The sequence below is a fragment of the Salvia splendens genome, chromosome 7 (assembly GCF_004379255.2).
Source record: "Salvia splendens isolate huo1 chromosome 7, SspV2, whole genome shotgun sequence".
Classification (NCBI taxonomy): Eukaryota; Viridiplantae; Streptophyta; class Magnoliopsida; order Lamiales; family Lamiaceae; genus Salvia; species Salvia splendens.
Genome location: NC_056038.1, coordinates 452,184 through 479,880, shown reverse-complemented (window position 1 = coordinate 479,880; position 27,697 = coordinate 452,184). Strand labels below are relative to the sequence as shown.

Below are 27,697 nucleotides of genomic sequence, written 5' to 3'. Positions count from 1 at the left end.
ACAGAAAATAGCCCTTTTTATTTTTTGTTATTTTCTGTGTAAATACACATTTAATTACTGTATTATTAAAACGCATTAATCTTAATCTAATTCACAAATTATGTTAATCAATCAATTCAATAATATAATTGTCCCAAAGAATAAATAATACTGGTATAACTCATAAATATTGTTACTTTATGTTGTTAACTTTTTTCAACATAATCACATTGCAGTATTTTAAATGCTTATTAATGCTTATTATTACACAATTTATTAAATATTACTAGTGGTTTATTCATAAACTTTTTGTATATAATAGTATCATGAACTTTGATCACAATGTTAATTTTTCAACGAGTATCACGAACTTAGATCACGGTGGTTCATAAAACAAAAAAACATCATTTTAATTTTTATTCTTTTTAGTTTATTATTGTATTTATAGGGAAATAGTGAGAAATTGCTAAAAATTGTTGTAGACTATCACCAATTGACTGGATGCAATTTTGTTCCTCAATCACCCACTCTTCTCTACACAACCATGATTGTCGAGCAGAATCCTCCCCTTCGAGAAGCCATTTGATTAGTCTGGAATTGAATCGTTGAATGACGATGCAACATGCCGAGTCGAGAATGCTATGGCAGTAATCGCCGGAAGCAGGCAGAACAATAGGAAGCGGAAGCGGAAGCGGAAGTCCGCGGGGGAATTAGTTGCCAACATTTATTGAAAGTATTGTCAAGAATTTTCGACTCGAGGCATACTATCTTGAATTTAGGGTGTAGTGTGATGGGGTACGAACTAAACAACTAAACCCTAATGGCGAGCCCAATAGCAGTGACGGCCCATTAGCCCAAAACCCAAGAAAGAGTATCAGTTCGGCACAACCAAAGAGTTCAGTTCGGTTCGGCACAACCAAAGAGTTCGGTCGCAGCCTACAGCTCGGTAAAAGCCAACCAATCAAGCTCTACTCTCAGATCGGCCAAAGCTGATCGGCAAAGTTCAGCAGTTCGGTCTCAGTATTCGACCGAACAAGGAGATAGTGGACCCATGTAGGACCTCCACGACCTCCACTACACCCACGATCTATTTAGTGGTATGAAGCAGTTGTCAACCTGCAAGCCACGATCTTGGATAGTGGACCCATGCAGGACCTCCACGACCTCCACCACACCCACGATCTATTTAGTGGTATGAAGCAGCTGTCAACCTGGAAGCCACTATCTTGGTTCACATGTATAAATAGAACTTAGATCAGATAGACAAGAAAGCTCTCTAGATATCGAATCTCATATAGCAAGTCAGTGTTGTAAGCTGTAATCCAGATCAAGCAATACAAATTTGCCCTCCTTTCTTCCCGTGGACGTAGATTTACTTCAGTAAATCGAACCACGTAACTTTCTGTGTCGTGATCTATATTTATTACCTGCATTTATTACCATCAAAAATTCGCCCAATCATCACTGGCGCCGTCTGTGGGAACCAGAGAACCAAATCTGTGATAAAAGCGAGTTTTTGATCCTCTTCCACCAAAAAAATGCATACCAGATCACATAATACCCGTGCTTCCGTCCGTGATAACCATGAGGAAGCTAGTCCAGCCCGTAGGTCTGGAAAACAGCCTCGTGAGAAATCTGTCTCCAGTTCTCACGGTGAAGGAACAAGCCACTCCAGAAGTCGTCGCACCGAGTCTTCCCAGCAGCCCGATTTGAACGAGGCTGTCAAGTTGTTTTTGGCCGAGAAGTAGGATGAATTCTTAACATTCCTGCAAACATGCCAAAAGCCGGAGACGAAAACGGCGGATTCTCCCTCTCCATCCAGACATGAAAGTCACTACCGCAGTAGTGTCGCATCTCCCCGGAGAAAGAATCCTCACCACCGACATGTTCCTCTTCCTCCTCGTTACCGGAACCACAGGAGAACTCCATCTCCACCATACCGAAGAGATGTCGGGTTCGCCATGTATGGAGCGCTGAAGACTCCATTCTCGGATGATATCACCCGAACTCCGTTGCCGCAGAATTACCGAACTCCGTCAATGACTTATGACGGGTTAGTGGATCCTCATGATTTCTTGGGACGCTATCAGTATAATATGGCGAACCAAGGTCTCAATGAGGTTCACATGTGTAAGCTGTTTCCCGAGCTGCTCATCGGGAACGCAAGGAGGTGGTTTGATAGCCTTCCTCAAGGCAGCATTAGATCTTACAGAGATCTAATGGATGCTTTTCATAGGAGATTCTTCCAGAAAGCGGAAGCCCGAATCACTTCGGCTCAGCTGCTTTCTATTCGTCAAGGTCGCGATGAAAAAATTAGCGACTTCATGACGAGGTTCCACAAGGAATGCCTACAAGTAGATGATCTCAATGATCTACTTGTCATTTCGGCATTCCAAAATGGAATACTGCCAGGAGCTCTCTACAGGAAGCTCGTTGAATGCAGTCCGCAAACAGCTCAAGAGATGTGGGACATTGCGGACCAGTTTTCTCGTGCCGATGAGGCAGACCGTCGAAAACGGTCTTTAGACAGCTCATCTAGAGGTGACCAAAAGAAGCCCAATCATAGCGATCAGAGGCTTCCTCGCCGAACTCCTTTAGACAGCTCATCTAGAGGTGACCAAAAGAAGCCCAATCATAGCGATCAGAGGCTTCCTCGCCGAACTCCTTTTGAAAGAATTCAAAGGGCACCGGTACAAGGCAGATTGGGACCACGTCTCGATCTTGAGAAACCGCCCGCTCAGTTCGTACCATTGAACAAGTCGAGAGCGGAAATTTTCGAACTGCAATCCGATATGTTCGAAAAGCCAAAGCGGATGACGAAATCGGCCGCGCGCCGAAGTCAGGATAATTATTGCTCCTTCCATCAAGACCACGGTCACGATACCGAGGAGTGCCGACATTTGGCTGCAGGTATTGATGTTCTTGTGAAAGCAGGGACGTTAAAAAAATACCAAAGCAAGCAGCCGAAAAAGAACAAGAAGCAGAGAGGTGCGAACTGCGCTCCTCAGGATCCGAAAAGGCAACAGGATCCCGAAGACGATGACGAGCCGCAATATGATGGAGTAATCCAGACTATTGACGCTCTCCCAGCCGGGAAGACTAAATCGTCCCTGAAGTCAGAGCGCAGAGGCTTCAATCGAGAGGAGCCAACGCATAAAAGGCTGAAGCAGGACGAAGTGATTACATTTTCAGATGCCGATCCCGTCCCGGCCATCTCTCCTCATCAAGACGCCATTGTCATTCAAGCCGGAGTGGCAAACAAACTGATCCACAGAGTGTTCGTGGATACAGGAGCGTCAGTTAGCATTCTTTTTAAAGAATGTTTCGATAAACTGGAAGTGGATCCAGCTCGGCTCAGTCCGGCTCCGCTTCCTCTGAAAAGTTTCGCCCAGGAGGACACCCGCCCTGAAGGTATTATCAGCCTTCCGATTACGGTGGGAAGAGCGCCTACAAGCTCCAGTACGATGATCGAGTTCTTTGTGGTAAAAGCTCGGTCCCCGTACAACATTATACTGGGAAGAGACTGGCTCAACACAGTTCGGGCCATTTGCTCTACTTATCACCTCACCATCAAGATCCCCACTAAAGGAGGGATAGCGGTCATCCGAGGTGATCAAAAGAGAGCAAAAGAGTGTTTGCAGATTGCGCTTAAAAGTGCCGAGCAATCAGATCGGCATCATCAAGCATAGCAATCACAGCAGCCGGAGTCAGAGGCAGGCGAAATGACCGAAGTCACACCGGAGCCGAACTCGATGGAAGTTCGGTTATATGAAGATGATCCATCCAGAACGGTGAAGATCGGTTTCGCGGGAACACCTCTACTCCGGGAAAAGACCATCCAGCTCCTCAAAGAGTACAAAGACGTCTTTGCGTGGTCGCCGTTGGACATGACCGGAGTGCCCCCCGAGGTAATTACACATCTGTTAATTATTGATCCTTCAGTCCGGCCTATAAAACAGAAGCAAAGACTCTTTGCGGCAGAAAGAAGTCAAGTCATCCATGACGAAGTCCGCCAATTACTGAAAGCGGATGTGTTATTTGAAGTGAAATATCCTTCTTGGGTGGCCAACCCTGTGATGATCAAGAAAAAAGAGGGAGGATGGCGGATGTGCATAGATTTTACCGATCTAAACAAGCACTGTCCTAAAGATTGCTATCCCCTTCCGAACATAGATAAAAAAGTAGAAGCTTTGATAGGCTTCGAAATTTTTTGTTTTCTTGATTTATACAAAGGATATCACCAAGTTTTAATGGATGAGAGTGATGCTTCAAAAACGGCTTTCATTACTGACTTCGGCATTTTTGCTTACAAAAAGATGTCATTCGGTTTAAAGAATGCCGGAGCCACATATCAAAGGATGATTGACAAGCTATTTCGGCACCTAATCGGAAAAGAGGTTGAAGTGTATGTTGACGACATAGTCGTTAAAAGCAGAAGCACTTCGGAGTACGAAGACAATCTCAAGTCCACTCTCGACGTGCTCCGAAAAGCCAACCTCAAACTCAATCCCCAAAAATGTACCTTTTTGGTAGATTCGGGAAAGTTTCTAGGTTGTTGGGTTTCAAAGGAAGGACTCGAGGCAAATCCGCTAAAAGTTCGAGTTGTTCAGAACATGGCAACGCCGAAGTCCATACATGATGTGCAAAGGCTAACTGGATGTCTAGCCGCACTGAATAGATTCCTTTCCCAAGCAGCCGAAAAGCAAATGCCGTTCTTCAATGTGTTGAAGAAGGCACCAAAGTTTGAGTGGGGAGTCGAGCAGAAAAAGGCTTTTGACGAGCTCAAAAGTTATTTAGCCGAGCTTCCTATTCTCTCTGCTCCAACAGATGCCGAAGTGATATTCTTATACTTAGCGGCATCAGATCAAACCATTAGCGCGGTGCTTGTACGAGAAGAAGGCCTAAAGCAGCTTCCCATCTACTTTACAAGCCGAGCATTAAGAGGTCCAGAAACAAGGTATCAACCTCTGGAAAAAATTGCTCTGGCATTAGTAAATGCAGCAAGGAGACTGCGGCCATATTTCTATGCTCACAAGGTATGCGTCTTAACCGATCTTCCACTTCGGCAAGTTTTGACTAAGCCTGAATCATCAGGCAGAATTGCCAAGTGGGCCATAGAGCTGGGAGAACACTCAATAGAATATCTACCTCGGAAAGCCATCAAGGGACAAGCCTTGGCAGATTTTCTTGCAGAGGCAAAGTTCGATCAAGCAATCCCTGTTATTGCCGAACAGAAAAATCCTGCCAATGACGAACTAACACAGCCCCAGGAATCCGAAGTAGAACCGCCGGACTGCTGGAGTGGATTCGTAGATGGAGCTTCGAATAAGACGGGAAGTGGAGCTGGTATTCTACTTATCGCCCCCGACGGACACGAGGTAACTTATTCACTTCGGTTCTTATTCCCAACTACTAATAACGAAGCCGAATACGAAGCCCTCCTTGCCGGACTTCAATTAGCGCAAAGTCTATTTGTCAAATCTCTCAAAATCCATTGTGATTCATAAGTCATAGTGAATCACATGCTGGGTACAAGTGAAGCCCGAGATGAGAGGATGAAAAAATACTTGGACAAAGCGCAAAGCATTAGCCGAAGTTTCTCTTATTTTCGGATAATCCGCATTCCCAGAGCGGAAAACAGCCGAGCAGATACTTTAAGTAAGTTGGCCTCATATCCGAGCTCAAAGGTGGAGGAATTACTACACCGAAGCATTGATGAAGCTGAGGTACATTCAGTAACCAGCTCGCCGAACTGGATGACTCCGATCTTACAGTATCTAGATCAAGGACAACTGCCCGAGGATAAGAGAGAAGCTCAGAAAATCACATGCCGAGCACTTCGGTATGAACTTCATGAAGGAGTCCTATACAGAAAGTCCTACCTTCAACCGTTATTGCGATGTGTAGGACCAGAAGAGACGGACTACATCCTTAGAGAAGTTCATGAAGGATCTTGCGGTAGCCACATCGGAGCTAGAGCTTTAGCTAAAAAAGTTCTGAGATGGGGATATTATTGGCCAACTTTGGTACAAGAAGCAGTGCAGCTCGTCAAGACATGTACGAAGTGCCAAATCCATGCAAATATCCCAAGGATGCCGCAGACCGATCTATGTGCTATGCAAAGCCCTTGGCCTTTTATGCAATGGGGCATAGACATAGTAGGACCACTACCACAAGCTCCTCGGCAAATGAAATTCCTTATCGTTGCCGTGGATTACTTCACGAAGTGGGTGGAGGCTGAACCATTAGCTACGATAACGAGCTCGAAGGCATTGGATTTTGTCTGGAAGAACATAGTTTGCCGATTTGGCATACCCCATATCCTCATTTCGGATAATGGGACTCAGTTCACCGACAAGACATTCAAGAATTGGTGCCAAGAGCTGAATATTCAACAGCGGTTCACTTCGGTCTCTCACCCACAAGCAAACGGACAAACGGAAGTAACAAACCGTATTCTGGTGAAAGGGTTAAAAGCTCGGTTAGAACAAGCCAAAGGACAATGGGTAGAAAATCTTCCTCAAGTCCTATGGTCTTACCGAACTACACCAAAAACCTCAAACGGTGAAACTCCGTACAGTCTGGTGTACGGCACTGAAGCCGTGATTCCGGTTGAGATCGGCATACCCAGTCCCCGAACTCTTAATTTCTCAGCAGAACTGAATGAGGACGGACTGAGAGCCGAACTAGATCTTGCCGAAGAAAGAAGAGAATTGGCCTGCATAAAAGCAGCCAAGTACAAGGAGCAAGTAGCCCGATATTATAACCAAAGGGTGAAAAAGCTGCAATTTCAAGTGGGAGATCTCGTCTTGAGAAACAATGAAGTAAGCCGAGCAGAAAAGCTGGGCAAACTCGAACCCACATGGGAAGGTCCATATCGGGTGTCAGAAGTCCTCGCCAAAGGGTCTTATAAATTGACTCACATGTCAGGAGAACAAGTACCCCGAACATGGCACATTTCCAACCTCAAGAAGTTCCATTTGTAAGAGACAGTCCGGTCAGTCAGTCTTGTGTCTAGTTCGGTCCTAGGGGTATGTGCTTTCTTTGTTTTTTACTTGTTTTTCATGCTTGTCGTTTTATAAAAGTTTAAAACCTTTTTCGTCTTTTTTATTTGTCTTTATGTGCGTTGTCTCTCTATGTGCGTGTCGTCTCTTACAAATGTTACTGAGGTATCTTGTTCTTTAAAGGCTGATCCCCTTTTTAGAACATGTATTAAAGACAATTGTGAGTCCAAGCTTCTCAGGAAGATACAAGACTCCACAATTCAGCTTAAGAAACAAGCAGTTCGTCTGAAACGAACTGCAAAAAGGGAAAGTCCGATCCGAGCGATAAAACTCGCCAAATTAGGACAAAGGGAAAGTCCGATCCGAGCGATAAAACTCGCCAAATTAGGACAAAGGGAAAGTCCGATCCGAGCGATAAAACTCGCCAAATTAGGACAAAGGGAAAGTCCGATCCGAGCGATAAAACTCGCCAAATTAGGACAAAGGGAAAGTCCGATCCGAGTGATAAAACTCGCCAAATTAGGACACAAACCAAGTCCGGTCAAAGAAGTTTACTTCATAAGACCAAAGACGAGTCCGGTCAAAGAAGTTTACTTCATAAGACCAAAGACGAGTCCGGTCAAAGAAGTTCACTTCATAAGACCAAAGACGAGTCCGGTCAAAGAAGTTTACTTCATAAGACCGAGGACGAGTCCGGTCAAAGAAGTTTACTTCATAAGACCGAGGACGAGTACAATAAATGAAATAAAAAATCGCTGAACTGTAAGTACGCAGTGATAGAAGCGAAATGAAAAAAATTTTCATTTATTAAGTCTTGTTCGTCATACAACTCCGCTGCCCTACGAGAGGGCGTTACGCTATTACAAAGGACTATTCTACTGTCCACGGTTGCTAAAGTTGAGCCACCTATCCGAAAAATCCTCATGATGCTGAGTTCGGGCGTTCCGAGCAGTTGAAGAATAAGTAGGTGGACGAGCTGCTCTGATCGATCTACCGCCTCTTCCCTGAGTCCGGGAAGTTCTGGCACCTCGGCGGCGAAGAGTCTCTTCACGAAGCATTTGTTGATCTTGCTCACTCATAATCACAGCTCCTCTACGAACTTCAGTCCGTCCTTGTCTTGACGTTTCCGGTTGCTCCTGAGTCCGTTCTCGTCTTGACGTTTCCGGTTGCTCCTGAGTTCGTTGCTGATTTGGAGTAGGATTTTGAGCAAGTGGATCAGAGGTTTGAGCTGGAGTGTGAGCATCTGTTGGTGGGAAATGCCTAAGGAATCTCTCGATTGAAGGACGCCGGGAAAGAATGATGTCGTACCGAGAAGCCCAGCGCCGCAATGATTTCACAACTTGTTGGCAAGCCGAGCTCTCCAGCGCATTGTTCCTCCGGAGTACATGAAGCTCCTCCCACAGTTCATCAACTTGATTATGAACTTCAGATATGCTCATTCCCCCGCGTCCGCAGATGAAATCCTCATATGCAGTCCTCTCAGCGACGACAATATCCAGCTCGGCCTCCAGATCCTTCCTTATGGACTCTAAGTCCTTATTGTCGGACTCCAGCTCCACTGAACGAGCCAAGAGTTCGTCATACTTCATCTGGTCCTCTATGGCTTTTTTCTCAGCTTCGTTTAAAGCCGAAGAGTATAGCCGCTTCCAGTGAAGTACCTCCAGCTCCTTAGAGTTAAAGAATACAAAGCAGCTAGGTCAGTTCGGCATTTCAGCTTACCGAGCAGGCAGTAAACCACAACAGGAGTAAAAGAGATCAAGAAAAGCTATACGAAGACACGAGTGTAGAAAGAAAATTTTTTCATTCATAAGAAAAAAAATTTTTACACAAGGAGGGCTTCAAGGCCATTTTACAAGAAGGAAGAAAGAAACTAAACTAAGAGAAGGGAGACGAAATCATACTCCGCCAGTTTCATCTCCGGCTCCCCTCCGGGTTTCAGCTTCTCCCTCCTTGTCCACCTCGGCTTCAGCCTCAGCCTCCCTACTCCCCCCAGCCTGCTCGGCGCCCCCATAGCCGATCTGCTGCACCTCCTGCTCGGCCTGCCCGTCGCCGGTCTGCCGATCCGGCTGCTCGGTCTCCTTGCCGGCCTCGTTTTCCTGCTCACCCTCTCCTTGGAAAATTGAAGCGGGTGAAACAGGTCCCAAGGAGGCAAAGATGGCCTCCATGTTCTCGTCCCGGTCAGCTCGGCAATTACGGACTCGGTCAGCAGAAAGCAGGACCGAGGAAGACGCGAGCTCGTCAAGGAGCGGCAGACTCTGGAGACGAGCTGCAATTTCTCGGCCATACAGCGGCAGGACGACTTCGGGTCCCTGCTCAGCATTATCGGTCATCAGTTTCAGCAGATCACCGACAAAGGCCGAAAATTGATTGCTCAAAAAGAGTTTCTCCGCGAAAGCACGGAGAGCCTCCCCTTGGGCAACCACGGCAGCAGCCTCCCTCTGTTTCGACTGCTCTCTCTGGATAATGAGCTCGTTTTTTGCCCGCTGTGCCTCATCCTGAGCCGAGATCCTAGCAGCCCTTGCCTTCTCAAAGTCTGCCCTAGCCTGTTCGGCCTGGTGACGAGCAGCAGTCAACTTCCTCTGCATCTCAGCATAGTCGCTGGACGCTTTAGAGAGTTCAACTGCGACGAGCTTGCTGAGCATATCGTTCCTCTGAAAATGGAAAAAGGAAAAAGTCAACCGAGGGGCCACAAAAAATACAGGAAAAAAGCAAGGCCAGAAAATCAAGAAGAGAATTCACCTCGGCGAAGTCCGTGGGCCATAAAAAGGGCTCACAGATATGTTCCGAAGGAGGCGCCAAGACCACGTCTTTCTCTGGCGCTCTTGGGGGCTTCTGAAGCTTCGCCTTCCTATTTGCCGAAGTCGACTCCGGCTTCTTTGGATCCGAAGAGGTCTTTTGCCTCTTCGGATTCTTCTCGGCATCAGACGCCGAGCTGGTGGTTTTCGGCCTCTCCGGTTCCTTAGATTCGGAGGATTTGCGACCGAGCTTGTTTAGCAAGTTCACTGCCAAAAAGCAAGAAAACAAGGTTAGTTTTCGTCGTCAAGGTAGTAATGCATAAAAAAGAAATCCTCACCCTCAGTCTCGTCGTCCGAAGACGAGGAGTCGAACACGAAGTCGCCCTTGACGAGCTCAGACTCCAAGTACTGCGTCCTAATCATAGGAATCTTATTGAGCTCGCCCTCGAGCTCGTTCAACGGTTCTAACCGAGGATGAGGAATTACGGACTTCGGCCCTCTCCAGGGAAAGCCCGGAGCCGCTGTCCTATTGTAAAAAAAGAAGCGATTTTGCCATTTCGGCCATTTGGTTTTACAAAAGGCTCTAAAGGGCTGTAAAGGGATCAAGTAAAACCAAGATCACTTCCTCTTAAACTGGAAGAAATTAAGGATTGCCCTCAGAGACAGATCCTTATCTAGCCTACGCAGTTCGGCAGCAAAGGCCGATAAGTGCCTCCAAGAATTCGGAGTCACCTGACCTAAAGGGAGTTGGAAAAAATCAAGAAGCTCTACAAAAGGTGGGGGAAGAGGGAAACGAAGCCCGCATTCTAAGCAGGCTTCGTAAACGGTGGCATAACCCTCCGGCGGCGAGTTAGCCCTATGATCGTCGTCGGGAATCACCACCTTCCCCCCGGGAAGAAGATATTTTCCGTGTAGGGATATCACAGTGTCCTTACTCAAGATGCTGTGAAAGTATTCTACGGTCTTCTCCCCGGACTCTTTCCGGCTAGAAGATCCCTTACCCCCTTTCCTACCGCTACCTGACTCAGAAGAAGAAGAAGAAGAAGACATGATTCTTACTCTTTGAAAGTCTGAAGAAGTTCTGAAGAAATTCTTGAAGGAGCGGAAGGAAATTTTGCGCAAAAGAGAGAGAATGCAGAAGAAACAATAGCAAAAGTGTTCCAATGATGGAAAATGGTAATATTTATCAGATTCACAGAGGCATTTCAAATCCGTAGCGCCGTTTCAAATTCCCCTTTTTCTGGATTCAACGGCCGGATTCGCTATCGCAATTAATGCAGACACGCGCATGGCACGTCCCCTGACGTCAGCCTCCCCCTTACACTCATCCAAAATGCCGAAGTGATTCACTTCGCTTTTCGGGGGGGGTAGTGATGGGGTACGAACTAAACAACTAAACCCTAATGGCGAGCCCAATAGCAGTGACGGCCCATTAGCCCAAAACCCAAGAAAGAGTATCAGTTCGGCACAACCAAAGAGTTCAGTTCGGTTCGGCACAACCAAAGAGTTCGGTCGCAGCCTACAGCTCGGTAAAAGCCAACCAATCAAGCTCTACTCTCAGATCGGCCAAAGCTGATCGGCAAAGTTCAGCAGTTCGGTCTCAGTATTCGACCGAACAAGGAGATAGTGGACCCATGCAGGACCTCTACGACCTCCACTACACCCACGATCTATTTAGTGGTATGAAGCAGTTGTCAACCTGCAAGCCACGATCTTGGATAGTGGACCCATGCAGGACCTCCACGACCTCCACCACACCCACGATCTATTTAGTGGTATGAAGCAGCTGTCAACCTGGAAGCCACTATCTTGGTTCACATGTATAAATAGAACTTAGATCAGATAGACAAGAAAGCTCTCTAGATATCGAATCTCATATAGCAAGTCAGTGTTGTAAGCTGTAATCCAGATCAAGCAATACAAATTTGCCCTCCTTTCTTCCCGTGGACGTAGATTTACTTCAGTAAATCGAACCACGTAACTTTCTGTGTCGTGATCTATATTTATTACCTGCATTTATTACCATCAAAAATTCGCCCAATCATCATAGTGTTAATTCTTACCAACGAATTAGGCACTCTAAATATAAAAAACGAATTCCGGGACGTCCGCGGGGAATTCCGTCCTGACATCCGCCGTTGCGTGGACTGTCACAGAATTCTGCACGGACGTCTCGTATTGTGCATTAAATGTTTTTTTTTTATTTTCTATAAATACATCCCGTTGAACTTCATTTCATTCGCACCACTTGTTTTAACGAGTATCTCTCTCTAAATACCTTTCTTTTGAATCATCAATGGAGCACCACGATAGCGATTCTTCACCCGCCTCGAGCGATTCACCGACGCCGCATTTTCCCATCGGCAGGAGTACGCAATTGTCCAAGTCGATGTCCCAATTTCCGGGGATGCTGCCACAATCCCAAATGCCATCGGGCATGATTCCGGGGTACTACAACATGTACCCACAGTGGTATGAGATGATGCCCCATATGCCGGGGATGATGATGCCCGGGATGATGCAGGGATCGCCTGGCGCTTCGGGGGTAGTAGGTCGGGTGTCCCCCAATCGCCGGTGGACAACGTCTATCGGCCCTTTATGGATTTACTGTCGACGGACAACCCGGTAGGTACTCCTCTCGAGACTCAGTTCACGGGCGTTGACACGTTCTCGTTGGAGGAGTTGGGGCTTTCACCGATCCGGGAGGATCCGCCGGCGACAGAGAGGAGGGGGAGGCCAAGGCGATGGAGGGGCAGTGGACGGGGCATCCCGGTGTACGTTGCTGACGGGGGAGAGGGATCCAGCGGGACTAAGAGGACCATCTGGAGCTCGGACGAGTGCATCGCGCTGGCGAAGGCGTGGATCAGTGTGGTTGAGGATCCATACGTCGGGGCGAACCAACACATCGACCGGATGTGGTGGCGCATTAGCCAAAGCTACCTCCAGTTCAAACCGGCAACGGGGAAGCCCCACAACTCGGAGCAATGCCGGAAACAGTGGGATCGGTTGAAGAAGCCGCTCAGCCGATTTGTCGGCATTTACACAAACAACCTCCGCTCGGCAACCAGCGGCATGTCGGCCGAGGATGTGAAGCTGCTGTCTCACCAGCAGTTCTCCGACCCCGAAAAGCGCATTGGGGAATTCAAGTATTGGGATGTGTATCTCGCTGTTCATGATTCGCCCAAGTTCACTGCGGGTGTGGAATCCGGCTGGCCGAAGCGGACCAGGATCAGCGCATCCGGAGAGTACAACAGCAGTGCTGGTTCCGCTGAACTCCCCCCGCCGAGGCAGAGTTCCCCACTCCCACATCGTCGGCCCGCCGCCGTCGCCCGATTGGGCAAAGGTCCCGGCTCGTTTGTCGAGGGGAAGTACCAGTCCCAGCGGATCCGCCGAGGCCCAATCGGCAACACCCACCCAAAACGATCCGGATCCCGAGAACCCCTCATATGCAAGTTAAGTGGGATGCAGGAATGGCGCCAAGCGACCGACCCCCACTACAAGCGGAAGCTTACACCGCTCCTCAACAGTATGCGCCGCGACTTGGGGTTCGACGCGATGTCGGATAGCGACGACGAGGGGGGCGGCAAGGGCGGCGAGGGAACCGGCGGCGGAATCTGAGGAGTGAGGAGCCGGTTTTTATTTTAAAAATAATGTACTTGTTTTAGTAATTATGTAATTTTTTTAATAAAGTATGTTTTTTTTAAATAAAGTGGTTGCATTTTCTCCATATTCACGTCAAAATTTTAATACCGTAAATTATTTACTTCCGGAAATTGTTTAATTTGTGAATTTGTGATTTTTTTTAAATGTGGGAATTCCGTCGGGGAAGTCCGCCACTGTACTGTGTGAATTTCGTATGACGTGACAGAGTAGTGGGAAGTCCTTATGACGTGACATGAGGTGTTTTTGAGAAGTTCGCGGGGAATTCCGCCGAGACATCCGCACCCCTGCGGATGCACTAATAGCATTTAGTGTACATTACTAATATTTTTGGGTTAATTAATTTACCTCAAATATTAATTTCTCATATAAAACCCTACGCTCTCCCTCATTTCCGAATTCCATTTCACCACTTCCTCTCTCACACAACACACACTCAAAACCCTAGGTAGGGAGAGAGGCTGCAATTCGCCCCCACCGGCGAAAATGTCGATGTCGAAGAGCTCCAAGATGCTGCAGTACATCAACTACCGGATGCGTGTGACCATCCAGGACGGCCGCCAGCTCATTGGAAAATTCATGGCGTTCGACCGCCACATGAATCTCGTCCTCGGCGATTGCGAGGAGTTCCGCAAGCTGCCTCCGACTAAAGGATCCAAGGAGGAGCGCGAGGACCGCCGCACCCTCGGCCTCGTCCTCCTCCGCGGCGAGGAGGTCATCTCCCTCACCGTCGAGGGCCCCCCTCCCCCCGACGACTCCCGCCTCAAAACCGCATCCGCCACCGCGGTCTCCGGTCCCGGAATAGGCCGCGCAGCCGGCCGCGGCGTCGTCACCGGCCCGCTCTCCCAGGCCCAGCCCGGTCTAGCTGGCCCCGTCCGCGGCGTTGGCGGTCCGGCTCCTGGCATGATGCAACCTCAGATTTCCCGGCCGCCTCAGATTTCAGTTCCACCGATGCCGTATCCTCAGCAGCCGCCGGTGGTTAGGCCTCCGTCTGTCGCGCCTCCGCAGGGAGGGTTCCCGCCGAGGCCAGGGATGCCTATGCCGCCTCCGCCGCAGTTCAGGCCCGGTGGTCCGCCTCCAGCTGGATTTGGTCCTCCTCCGCAGTATGGACAGAGACCGCAGATGATGCCCCCGCCTCAGATGATGAGGGGCCCGCCTCCGCCTGGTGGGCCTCCGAGGCCTGGAATGCCCGGTGGTCCCCCGCCCGGGCAGCAGCCGCCGAGGCCTGGTATGGCCCCTCCGCCACCTCCCGGTGGGCAAGGGCATATGTTTAGGCCGGGAATGCCGCCACCGAATGCCCCTCATAATCAGCAACAGTAATCAACTAGGTTATTTCCTAACTTAGATTATTCAATATTGAGGTGCCATTCATAAAACCTAAGGATGAATAAGCTCTAATTGGAGATTGGTTTGCTTTCTACTAGTTTCTATAAAAATGAAATTATAATTTGCATTATGATTCTCCATTATTATTGTTTATCATTGTGTGGTTCTGGATGTGTGCTGCAGTTGTGTAATGGATTAGAACAACTTGTTCATGAATTTAAACAACACAATCTTAGTTACAAGGAGGAATATACTGCACTTGTTCATGAATTTATCTAATGGCTATAATTTGTATCACTTGTAGGATATGTGTTATGTTTGTGTTGTACTAATGTCAAATTTCAAAACAGGATCGGTCTATTTGTGTGTAATTTAATTTGGATTCAATGTGTTTATGTCGATCTAATACCTAGAAATGCAATATGGAGCAAAATTCATTTTCTATGTTGGATCGTAAATAGAGTTATTGAACATGATCTAGCAAATAGGGTTCTTATTTCAATTATCAAGATGTTTATCAGTTACCAGTTACCACTAAACTAGATTTAGCTGATTCAGTTTGAGATTTTCATTTAGGACCTGTTTTGCTATCCCAGCATCAAGTTTTGCCCTATAATTTTCATTTTGCCTGCTTCACCATGTTCTACAGTCTACACACTTGCCCGTCAGCATATAAGAGAAAAGTATTCAAGTGTGGTTATAATAACAGTACTAGACATTCTAAAGAAGTATTTACACTTATGAGTTCTATCTGCATGCACCTTGTTACTTATTCCAAATTGTTTCTTTGGAGCATGTGTACTATTTTCTTGCATACTAATTTAATTTGATTAGGAAATTTCTGTTAGAAACTGGTGTTTCTATTTCGCTCTCTCAAAATCTTTCTCCATATTGCTGCAGAAGTTCCTCAAAATTGGCTGTTCAACAGGTGTGCAGGTTATATAACAACAAAGCTACCGGTGGATTTGGAGTTCGATCTTTGCAGCTTTTGTAGCCTGTAGTAAAGAGATGTTACTGTAGTAACCCGGCATCCTTATCTTCTGGTAACTAGGATTTGTTTTCTGAGTTTGTTACAAAAGTATGTGATGGTGGTGAATATATATACTGTCTGAATTCTTTAGCCTCTTCGGTTTCTTTAAATATGTAGAGACAATTCTTGCCTTCCCTCCTCGCTCATTACTGTTAACATATTTGATTTGGTTCTTGCTGACTGATTTCCAAATCGTGCTTTATGCATTTTCTCTTCTTTCTCTTTCAGTTGATGTAGTTAATTATTGTTTACTTAGATCAACATATTTAATGGTTTTTATATGAAATGAGTTTCTTGAATTGATTATCTTCATAGAAGGTGGTGATAGTTTATTTTCTTCAATTTTAGTGGAAATTGCATTGCAGTAATAGATGGTTGTCACCATTATTCATGTGCTAGTAGTATGTATCATTACTGTATTTTAATGTCATGTCTTTCTTGTTCTATTGATGCACTTTTGTAAGTATGTATACTTCTTGTGTTATCAATTCATTTCGACCAACGGAAATTAGAGAAAATTTGGTTTTGATCGTGGAAACAAAGGACTATGGTTTCCAATAATTTTATGCAATTTTAAAATTTTCGGTTTGGATGGAATTTCGTACTATGTTTGATTTAGGAATTAGGATTTCTATACAATTTGATTTGATATAGATTCAATTTTCATTAAAATTCGGATTTTTGAATTGGATCATAGTATTAGCAAATATCTGTAGAGAAATTCGAATTCTCAATTATGAGTACACAAATAACTTGGTCGATTCATGTCCAACTCGATTATAAAATGTAAATAATGTGGTTGATCCATGACCAACTCGATAAATGTAAATTACAGATAATGAGGGCGTATCATTTCAAACAGATCATAAACTACAATCAACATGGTTGATAATGATTCATATCCAACTCAAGATGAAAGTAAAAAATAGAAGAAATATTTATGATATGATGTTAAAATTATAAAATTGTGTGTAAGCCAAAAAAAAAAGATTAGGTGAAATATACAAGAACCCGACCCAAATCTTCAAGTACAACATTCGAAGCGCGGAGTACCAACGCACTTGTGCTTCTTCTAAATCTAATACCCTCTCCAAAACCCTCAATTCACCTTTTCTTCCAGCCACCGCTCTTCAACAATGGCGTCTCGATGCAGAACGATCTCAAGGCCAGCAATGAGCTTTCTCAAATCCTCCTTCTCGAAGCCCTCAAGCACACCCATGTTTTCAGCTCAATCGCCGCGCCTCTCTCCATCCCCATTTTATAGGTACATTCCGTTCCGCCCCTTTTCTCTCGAAACGATATGTTCTTAGCGTTGTTGTGCGAATTTTAGGCTGCACTGATCAAATTATGCCTTAATTATGAGAAATGTATGAATTTTAGCTCGAGATTTGGGTTTTTGTTCTACTATTATGTTATTTAAGATGGGCTTCTGTTAATAATCATTGATAGATAGATTTCATTGTTAATGTTTTCAAGATTGATTTTTAGGGCTTAATTTTCAAATTTGTGTTATTTGAGATAGTGTGTATTTGAATTTGGGATTTTTTTTCAGTCCATTGCCTCAAATGGCTATGCTTCAATCTCTGTTACCTCTCCACTCGGCATTGTCGTCCGCTCGGCTAACCTCTTGTCTAGGCATAGACACCAATGGCTGCAGATCTTTGTCTCAGGGTATGCTCTCCAGTGCCAACCCTGGAGTTTGATAGATTTTATAATGTTTCTGTAAGAATACTTCTTTTTATGTTCTTTTTCATGTCATAAAAGAGGATCCTGTAGTTTTTTTTTGTACTATCCTTTCTTCATTCATTGAAAATCCTTTGCCTATTTTGTTCATTGTTTATGTTTTGAATGTGGCATAATTAAGTTAATCGATAGTTTTTAGTGTTTCTATTACAGTTATTTTCATTGATTGAGATGCTTGATCTCACATGTTTTGAGTTAGAACAGTTTGTTGTGGTAAGATTATTTACTAGTAGAAGTATCCCGCTTTTCTTAGAAGCCGGTAAAGGGAAAACTCAGTTTCAAGATGTGGAAAAGAATATCCCAAAGACATTTGTGGACATCGTTTCAAATTCTAAATTCACACGATTTGTTAGGTGCCAGTTTTATATTCTATGCAGGAGAAACAAGATATACTTTCTATCACCTTTTTGTGTGCCATGCCCGTGTCGTCTGGGATAGCCTTGTATGCTTTCAAATGATATATTTATCTGGTATTTTGTTTGTTTTGGGATTGTTGTAACAAAAGTGATGTCCAAATTTTCATATACCTTTCCTTTTTTGTTTGTATTTTTCTCATTCTTTTGTTACAATTGGAGAAGGAATGTGCTGCAACCTGCCTACCACCTGATTAGTTAGGCTTCATGTGTCTACGTTTGCGGCGCTCAAATTTTGAGTAAGAGTTTTCATGTTTTCCTATGTATGGAATATGGGCCACTTACCTTGTGGCATTACTGATGTTTTCCTCTTGGTTCTTTCCATAAGCTTCCTATTGCTTTGAATTGAAATCTTGTCCTTGTTGAATCGTTGATGCATAATTAATGTAGGCTTCGGTGATCACATTTGATTGAAGCTTGTTTGTACAATTTTTATGCAATGTGTCCTTACTGTATAATGTGGAATACTACCAATCCACTCGAAGCTAAAGATTTATCAATTCATTGTTATTAGTTACTCTTTGTGCTTATAGCAATCCGGCCCATATGATTTCGTTCCATTTCTTTGCTTTTTCCTTTGCGTGTTAGTATTTGTCTTTGCATCCCATGATGTACAATGTGTGGCATGCAGCATTACTCCTAATGTACCGTTGCCTTCTTATTTCAGAACTAGGTCTCTCTGTCCCGCGATGAGAGAGGAAATGCAATAAAGGTTGAAGAAAGATACTTCAGTTTGATGGATCATGTCTCCCTTTTAGACAATGTATACTTTCACAATTTACTTACAGAGAGAATCTTTGGCTCATTTTTGTATAAGCAAAAATATCTTCTCTTGCTGAAAATCCTGTGTTTTTAGTGTATTGAATCATTGTACTTGTCTTTCAACATGGTCTCATTGATCAAGTTAGTCATTAGTTTACTTTTGCTGTATACTCCTATATCTTATTATATGTCTTGTGCACATCGAGCCTGAGCCCAGACTTGGGCTCGGGTGTGATGTGTTGAGGGTGGGAAGAAGGGCATACTAGAAGACTTCTTACATTTGGATGTTTTAAGCAATTTTTCACCCAATTCTTGAACTTTGAACTCCTTACATGTCATTTTTCTTCACTACTCACTCGAGATGATTATGATGTGGCGATGATGTGGAAAATGTTGATGGTGTGGCGATACTGAAACTATGCCGGCTGCGCGCCCTATGGTTGTGCAAATCAGGCTGGCTCGATCAAGATTAAACGGTCTAATGATATAGGGTTGATTTGGTTTAAATTGAAGAAGAGTAAAGATAATTGAATTTGGTCTATTAGTCTATTATTCTAATTCTACTGAACAAATCCAAATGAAGCTATTGAACCATACTAACTTCAATAGAAGCTGATCTCCTGATTGAGATAGTTATCTAATTTTTTTATTAAAAAAAAGAAGCATTCATTCAAAGGAGGCAAATGCTCTTTATAGTATAACATGGAAATATCCCTACATGCATGGAAGCCCACTATTTTTTTTCTTGTAGTATGTCAAACGAGCCATTTATTACTTATATTTGTTTAAATAAATATTGAAATAATTTTACGATGCATGAATGAGCACATGAGAAACATAAACCAACACACTAAGTTACGGTGTTAAGTGGTAATGCATTTATGAATTAATGAACTTAATTCATATTTTCATTTTCTTTTCTTCTTTTGACAAAATCTAGAAAAACAAGAAACAATTGAAACACTTTGACAAAGTTTTTTTTTTTTGGGGGGGGGGGGCATGTGACAACGATCAAATGCAGAAATTGGAAATTAGTATATAATCTTTGATTAATGTTAATTAAGCCATTTGCTTCAATAATTATACTGCACCATGCCACATTGCTAGCTACACATTGGGTAATCCTTGCTGCATAATTCTGTACATTGCCTCGGTGTTACTATTATATTTGGTATATAATTAAATCACTACTAAATGTGCAGTGATATTATTTTAATAAATATAAAGATTCCTTCATCTAAGGAAAAAAAATAAATAAATAAAATTTGAAGTAGGCTAAGTCTATGGATTAGGGGATGCCTAGGATCACTCGTTGAGTACTACTAACACCTAATATTCCTCCCTTTATAGTACTACTCCTACTATTTAATTATTTTAATGCAAAGTTTGTATTCCTAGATTATTTGCAAAGCATCAAAGTGTACAAATTAAAGAAAATAGGACAACACAGTCTCCAATAAATATGAGATATATAAAAGTCAATTAAATAACAAAAATTGTTCAATAATTTGCCAATTTTTGGCAAAACAAAAGAGATTAAAAGAGTACTAATAAGGACATTAGAGCCTATTTTCTAATTTTTCGCTCCTTTCAAATCAAAATTCAAGAAACAGAAAAAACGCAAAGTTAGGAATTAATGTCATAATTGAAATAACTATGTGACAAAAAAATAAATTATTTTTTTGCCCAAATCTCACCATATATAAAAACTTTATCATCATTATCAAACTAATCCTAAATCAATTGCCTAAAATCCGGCCCCATGTGTTGATGAATCAAGTAATCATCGCCGTTGGACACATCAAACACCACATTTTGATGCTGGTGGTGGTGCATATACGGCGGCGCCGCTGCTGGCGGCTGCGCCTTCTGCCTCCTCAGCTCCATCACCTTCCTGTGCGAATTCGAGTGCTTCGTCAGCACGAAAGTCGGGCTGGCTGCAGGCCTGTACTCAGGCACCAGCCGGCCCGACTTGTACCTCACTCCGCATGCATTGCATAGTGTCTTGGGGCCCATGGGCCCCGTCCTCCACTGCGGCGTCTTGTCAGTGGCGCAGTGGAGGCACTTCCGCCACTCGCCCCCGTCTTGCCCGTCCCTCTTCTTCGGGCCGGCCGCCTTCCCCACCTTCCGGGCAGCGCCGGCGCCGGAGACGTTAGACTCCGACGAGGAAGACAAGGCGGGGATGGCTGCGGCGGAGGCGGGCACTACGACGAGGCGGGAAGACCAGCTGCCCGGGGCGGAGCGTGAGCGCTTGCTGCGGGCCTTGGCGGGGACCGAGAGTTCGGGCCGCAGCATGGGGCCCGACTTGGGGGTTTCGGGCTGGAACGGGTATTCGAGCGCGGATGAAACGTCGTCGTTTCGGGCTTTCATTCCTTGTATCAGCTGCAGCTTTTGCAAATCCTCGTTTGAAAATGATTCCTCCACAAAATTGGACAGCCATTCTAGCTCAGCCAGTTCATCGTACTGTTCAATAAATTAATCGAAAAACTATTACATTTATATATGAAAGTAAAATTTTATTGTGGTAAGTGGAGAAAGAAATTGAATGTGATGGTAACATATTGCACAGGGTGATTTCAGCTCGTTTTAACTATTATCTTAGTACTATTATCATAAACTATTGAAATTAATTAGTGTAACATACACTACACTCTTTCTTGTATCTTTATCTTTCTTCCTTCAATTTGCAGCCTTCACTTTTTATAATATTATGTACTCCCTCTATAGTAGAGGCGTTACATTTTCAGCCCTTGTTTTAAAAAAATGATAATAAAAAATTAAAATTGAGAAAATGTAAAATAAGAGAAAGAATAATATAGTGAAGACTTTTAACTATATTATTCTCTTTTTTACTTTACTTTCTCTCCACTTTAACTATTCATTATAATTTTTTCAAAATCAGTGCTCAAAATGAAACGACTCTACTACATGGGGCGTAGGGAGTACTTATTTAGTATTTTCTCCCAAGAAAGGAACATGCAAAATTTAATGTCTAATTCGAGTTCAAGTATATTAGTGGAGCATTTCATTTCAATGTCTAGTAACTACCCATACTAAAGTAGTTAGAGAGAGAGAGCTAATTGCATGCAATTCTAGACTCTAATTAAATTGCATGAATAATTAATTACTATAATTAAAAATATTACGCACCGGGACGCAGAGTTCGCCGGAGTAGTGGCCGGCTGTTGCGGAGGGTGCGCGGCCCCCACCAAGGTCGGTGGCCGAGACATGAGGCTCGAGGGTGGCCACGACGGGGGAGGAGTCGGCGGCGTCGTGGCCTGCCTCGGCCTCTCCTGCGACGAGTGTGTCGTCGTTGGGGAGGTCGAGGAGGTCATCGACAATGAAATTGTCGCCGTTCTTGGCGTCGGAGAGGTGCCTCTCCGACGTCAAGACGGCGTCGTAGTAGCCGGCTTCGAAGAATTCGGGGGCGGCTTGTTCCATTTGGGATTCAATTTCTCCACTCAACACCAAATGAAAGTTTGGTGGGCTGAGAGAAAGAGAGAGAGAGGGGGGGAAAGTGTAGAGAAAAATAGCGGAAAAGAGTATGTGTGTGTGTTTTTGGGGAGTGAGAGAGTGAAGTTTTGGTGGAGAGAAGTGAGGAGAGGGGTTTATTTGCGTTAGAAGGGGACAGGTTTGACGACGGAAATTATGGATTACATTATTTTCATTTTTTTTGTTTTAATTCCCCTTTTTTTAATTATGGAAAGGAGGTGGAGTTAAGGAATTGGGTAATTTGTAGTACATGATTTTTAAATCTGGTAATTGTAAAGATCTTAAATTTTATTGGCTAAGTTTGTTGAATTACTATAATGAGGTCGTTATAATTTGATAAGATTTAGACAAGCATACTTATATAGTACTATTGTTAGAAAATGAAATGTGATTTTGTAGTTGCCACGATTTAAGAACTATGTCAAATGGCAAACCCTCATTGCCTCCAATAATATTTCCTCGGTTCCACATTTATTCTTTTGATAAAAATTACTTTTAATCTCCCTTACTATACTCTATTTTTTTTACTTATCGATTTTATTCACTCTTCACTTAACTCATCACTAAACAATATTTTGTAAATTATGTGTCGAAAAGAAATGTCTTGATTAACTTGGGATGGAGAGACAAAGTGTTTGTATTCGGTTGGGGAGAGGGACAAGTGTTTTGTTCCATGAATAATATATGTGCATAACATTCTAGTTATATTCTTTTCCTTTGCATAAATATAAACGTGTATTTTGTCAAAATTCACAAACACATCACCTAAATTTGCAAAGGTAGGTTTGAAAGTTTTGGTGGTGATTGCTATGATTGGTGGACCACTATTGAGGTGTGATGTTGGGGTAAAATGAGAATTAAGTGATGATTACATAACAACAAGCTTATATTTCACTTTTCTATTATATACAATTATTATTATTGTTTTATGGTGCATATGCTTTATTTTTAGTTGAGATTATATGAAAACAGATAAAAAGATGTCACTCGTATTGAATAGTATTAATTTGGGTAGCTTGGGGTGACAATACTTATGTGGTTAGGTTTGTATTAATTAATATTACATCTTTAGATGGTAAAAACTTAATATTATCAGGTGGCACTTAACCAAAATGAATCGATCAATTAAACATGTAAAAAGCATACTAAATCCATGTAATATTCCTTTAAAATTCCTACAAAATATATTAAATTAATGTTGGTTACTAATCTTATCTCCCAAGTGAATTGATCAAACATGTTGTAATATAAAAGACGGTTCAATTTTTTTTTCTTCAGCGGTTACTGTTTACTAAATTTTATCCATCCACTCATGTGTATGTCTTTTTATTTTTAGTTTTTTAGTGCTTTTAAGCCTTTCTAATAAAAAACTTATTTATTTTATTATTATAAACATTGTAGGAGTAGTATTCTTGAAAACCCATGAAAAAAGTAAAAAAAATGTTTAAGCTTAGATAGTTGTAAAATAAACTAATATATCATGATTAACAAGTGGTACAACAATTATAACTTCAAGTACCACTATCAATGCAATAATGCACGGTTTGCTACCACCATTGTTTTTCTTCCTATATTTCTCTTTAATGGATTTTTTTAACTATAACTTAATTAATTACGAAGTAAATGTGTTTTTCATTAACTTATTTTTTAGTTGGTTTTTTATTAGCTCTTGAAATCCTATTTATTATGACTGCATTAGGTTAATGTATCCGATTATTGTTTAATTATAAACTACAAAACGAGTACTTATTTTGTTATACGATATTAGACAAAGCTATACATACCAATACATCATTGAATTTTGGGGACACGTGGCCATACATGATAAGCTATTGGGTGCCACCAATCCCTATGAGTGGATAGTGGTGCTTCATTTCTCATTAATTCATTTGCACCATTTACCTACGGCTACATACAGATGGATATAAATAAATTAAAAGATAAAAACAAATAAGTTAAAAAATTACAAAATAATACTACACCCTTTATCCCATATTTTATTCACCTAATTAAAATTACAATTAATCTATTCAAAAAGGTTAAATTGGGCACGAGTTCCCCACTATGTCTTCATTATGTCATACACTCCATATCCAACTTTAGAAAAAAAAATTATTGTAATATTTTATAAGTCGAGACTCATATTTTAGATAATTGCTACAATTTTCTCAATAAGAAAAATTAATAGTAATAAAAAAAACTCTCAACAATCTCTTATCGACAAAATAACGCAAACCTTGGCGTGGCAATTATCTAAAATACAAAATACAGTATATTTTAGATAAATGCTAGTACAATTTATGTAAATAATGATGAGCTAAGTACGCTTTCTTTGTAAACAAGTGTACGAAATAGGTAAAATAAAAAAAATGCCCAATGAAGAAATAACAAAATATGCATTATTTATGAGAAAATATAATTTTACAACGTACGAAATCTTTTTTACAATTCATTATGTTCTTTATTTTATTTTTTAGAAAGTATACTCTTAGTCATAATTCACTAACTGGGTAGAAAAAAAAACTTATTCATTGCAGTGTAGTAATGATTAAGGCTTCGTTAATTAGTTTAAGATATCCACTTGATTCTTAGCAAGAATGCTCACAAGTATCCAACCACTCTCCTTTTGTTTAATTTACCATACTTAATTAGTATTGTTATCCTGCAAGATCTAATTTAGGCTTTTATTAATATTTAATATCTATTTTTGTATTGCTAGTGAAATAATTTCTATATTTAAGAAAGTTAAATGTCCAAATTGCACGTGACAGAAGGTAAGGGAATTTGTCAGCAACTCATGTGAGTGCCTAAGCTTATGTTCGAAATACCAAAATTGACGGTGATGGTCGCCACGTGTCGAGCATCCAACGACTATTTTTTTCTTACCAATTTAATATTTTTATTTTGCTATTGAGTATCTGTAACGTGCAAACACGTGCCGTCAAGGTCACGTGCGTTTGTGGTGACCCCCACGTGATAACGGGCACTCAATTCTCCTAATTTTTTTTCTTTTTCCTTTCGGCTTTTCGGCATAGCTTTGAACTTAGTTTTGGTTGCAAATTTCCAACCACAAGTAATTTAAGTTGAGGGTAGATGTTGATATAATTAAATTTGTGGTAAATAAGCCAATATATTCAATTTTATTTGAGTGAAGTAAACAGTTAGGAATTTCGACTTCTTGAATAAATCCATAGTATTTACAATAAATTACTACTATACAAAAATGGGCTTCAATTTACTTGGATATAACTTCTTGACAATAATATTGAACTTTATCATTGTAATAATATAAATAGGTGCTATAGTCAAAATTAACATTCGAATCCAATTTTTTTAGGGTGAGAATCTTCATTAGTTCAACAAAAATAAAATAAATACACTAGCTCTACGCACTTGTAGTCAATAAGTTAGAACTCGATATAAGTATCTCTTCAATAAGAGGAATCCTCGTTCAGTTTGCTTGTTTAGGAATGAGTAGAATTATTTCTTGTGAGATTAAATTGGGTAGGGCCCACGTCCTTTTTAATTAATTCTAGTGTTCATGTTCTAAGGTTTGGACTTAGTTTTGACAAAAAATTTCCTTCTGTGGTAATAAATGAAATTGCCATTTTGTAGACTTTGACTAAATTGTCATTTAAATTTTTTAAATGCCCCAAAATCTGCGCCCAATAGAAATAGATGAAGGGGTATATTAGTAAGTTTAGCTTCATTTTTGGGTGTGTCTTTCAAGAACAGAATTAAAAACCACCTTCCATCCAAGAATTCAAAAACACATTTTATAAGAGGAATAGTGCGGGCCGGTTGACAATACTCGGGCCTTCCAGAAATGAGTCTAGTAAACCAAACAGCTGTATTGCCCATAATTAATGCCATTTCTTGGCATATCATGCAAACTGAACGAATATTCATTGATAGAAAAACAAACAGCAAAAATTTAAATTAATGGAGTAGAATTGTAAGAAACTCACCATTGACACCATCACATCCAACATTCAAAGCTCATATTCTACCCATTTCAAGATTTTCCATTTTTGGAATAATCTTTTCAAGTATATTTATAAAATATATACTGATTAAAGGCATTAGATTCTTAAAGCGAAACTGCAAGGCAATCAGATTTATGTCTGATTTCCATTAGTAGTACCGCTTTAGTAGTTTTCTTTCTAATGGATACTATATCATACTTTAGATTTTATTATTCATTGTAAGAGCCTCTCCAAGGGGAGAGGTATTTGAGAAGGTATTATATTTTTTCCCATTTTAAAGATGTATCTTTACCTTTCCATTGATGGAAAGGTAAAATCTTATAACTTCCATATTTACCTTCTTTTCATGAAAAACTATTCTCCAAGGAGAAAGGTATTTGAAAATGTATTACACTTTATATTTTTTAATGCATTTTGTATACTTATTTTATTTTAAAAAAATAATTTACCTTTCTATATAGTATATACCTTTTTCCTTTGGAATATGTTATTTTCTAGAAAGGTATATTTTACTTTTTGTGATGAACAAGAATTGAAAGCAAGAAATCTGAAGAACACAAGATCAAGGAAAGGAAATCTTATTCAATTTTGGGAGAGAGAAAACAGGATTACAGATTGTGTAGAATACAATGAGTCTTCTGTTAGCTAACTCATATCTCAGCTGCTCAACTAAAATCTAACGGCTAAGATTACATCATCTCACTAATCTACATCTAACGGCTCAGATCAGTCCACAGTCCATGCATCGATCCTTCACACCAGCAAACCAATGAGCTCGATTAAGCTCAACAATAGATGCTACAATCAATCACTTAACACTTTTTAAGGAGGTAAATATATGATATACCTTTTCTATATACCTTCCCTCCTTGAAGATGCTCTAAGGGGATAAAAGCACAAGCAAAGTGAAAATATTCAGATAAAAAGGCTATTATGCTAATTGACTGAAAAATTTCCTCTCATACATATACTATTACACATACTTGACAACTCTAAACAAAATTAAGGTGTAATCCCAAAAACCATAACAAAAACATAAATTTCCGTTCATGTCTTCTACCATGAGCATGTCAATGCAGTTGAGCCAATTAAAATAAATAAGGAAACGCAGACTCACAGGCAACGGTAGTTCCTTTCACCATCTGTCTGATCATTCGAAACTTGAAATAGCAGCAGAATGGTGCATCAAAGAGAAAACCGAGAGACAAACTGCAATCCTACTTCAAAGTTTTGATACAATTCTTGCCCTGCTATAAACAGATATGCATCAATATGAACCTGACAATGTATGAATATGGTACAGTGGAGAGTATAATACCTCCAACCATGCATGTTCATGAATCCCGATCCAGCCCTCGAACATAAATGGAGATATCTGCAGGACAAAAAGCACAAAAACAGCAATTCCTATGACCGTTCTCTGCCTAACATCCAACTAAAATGACCAGAAGATAGCAGCACAGATTTATACACCAGAAGAGAGAAAGGAATACCAAACCACCTATACTTAGGAGGACGACATAATCCAGCACGAACAAAAAAACAGCCTAGCAGAGTGACATGTACA

General features: G+C 41.8%; 3 protein-coding genes across 4 annotated transcripts; 2 read left to right on the top strand and 1 right to left on the bottom strand.

Moving 5' to 3' along the window:
• Positions 1-13,778: 13,778 nt before the first annotated feature.
• On the top strand, positions 13,779-15,868 carry LOC121742260 (small nuclear ribonucleoprotein-associated protein B-like). Of its 2 annotated transcripts, none has more exons than XM_042135352.1 (2): positions 13,779-14,706; positions 15,633-15,868. In XM_042135352.1, exon 1 carries the CDS (start codon positions 13,865-13,867, stop codon positions 14,696-14,698), a length of 834 nt encoding a protein of 277 aa, XP_041991286.1. In that variant the 5' UTR covers positions 13,779-13,864; the 3' UTR covers positions 14,699-14,706; positions 15,633-15,868. The 2 variants fall into 2 exon arrangements, with proteins under 2 accessions (XP_041991286.1, XP_041991287.1); XM_042135353.1 differs by having other exon boundaries at positions 15,605-15,868.
• An 890-nt stretch (positions 15,869-16,758) lies between these two features.
• Positions 16,759-18,809, top strand: LOC121811373 (protein NONRESPONDING TO OXYLIPINS 2, mitochondrial-like). The gene is made up of 3 exons (XM_042212218.1): positions 16,759-16,998; positions 17,287-17,405; positions 18,558-18,809. Exons 1-3 carry the CDS (start codon positions 16,871-16,873, stop codon positions 18,581-18,583), a joined length of 273 nt encoding a protein of 90 aa, XP_042068152.1. The 5' UTR covers positions 16,759-16,870; the 3' UTR covers positions 18,584-18,809.
• Positions 18,810-20,386: 1,577 nt separating this feature from the next.
• Positions 20,387-22,093, bottom strand: LOC121741199 (GATA transcription factor 9-like). The gene is made up of 2 exons (XM_042133897.1): positions 21,803-22,093; positions 20,387-21,115 (listed from the first exon to the last, which is right to left on the bottom strand). The coding sequence occupies exons 1-2, from the start codon at positions 22,091-22,093 to the stop codon at positions 20,387-20,389; spliced, it is 1,020 nt and encodes a 339-aa protein (XP_041989831.1).
• Positions 22,094-27,697: the final 5,604 nt, after the last annotated feature.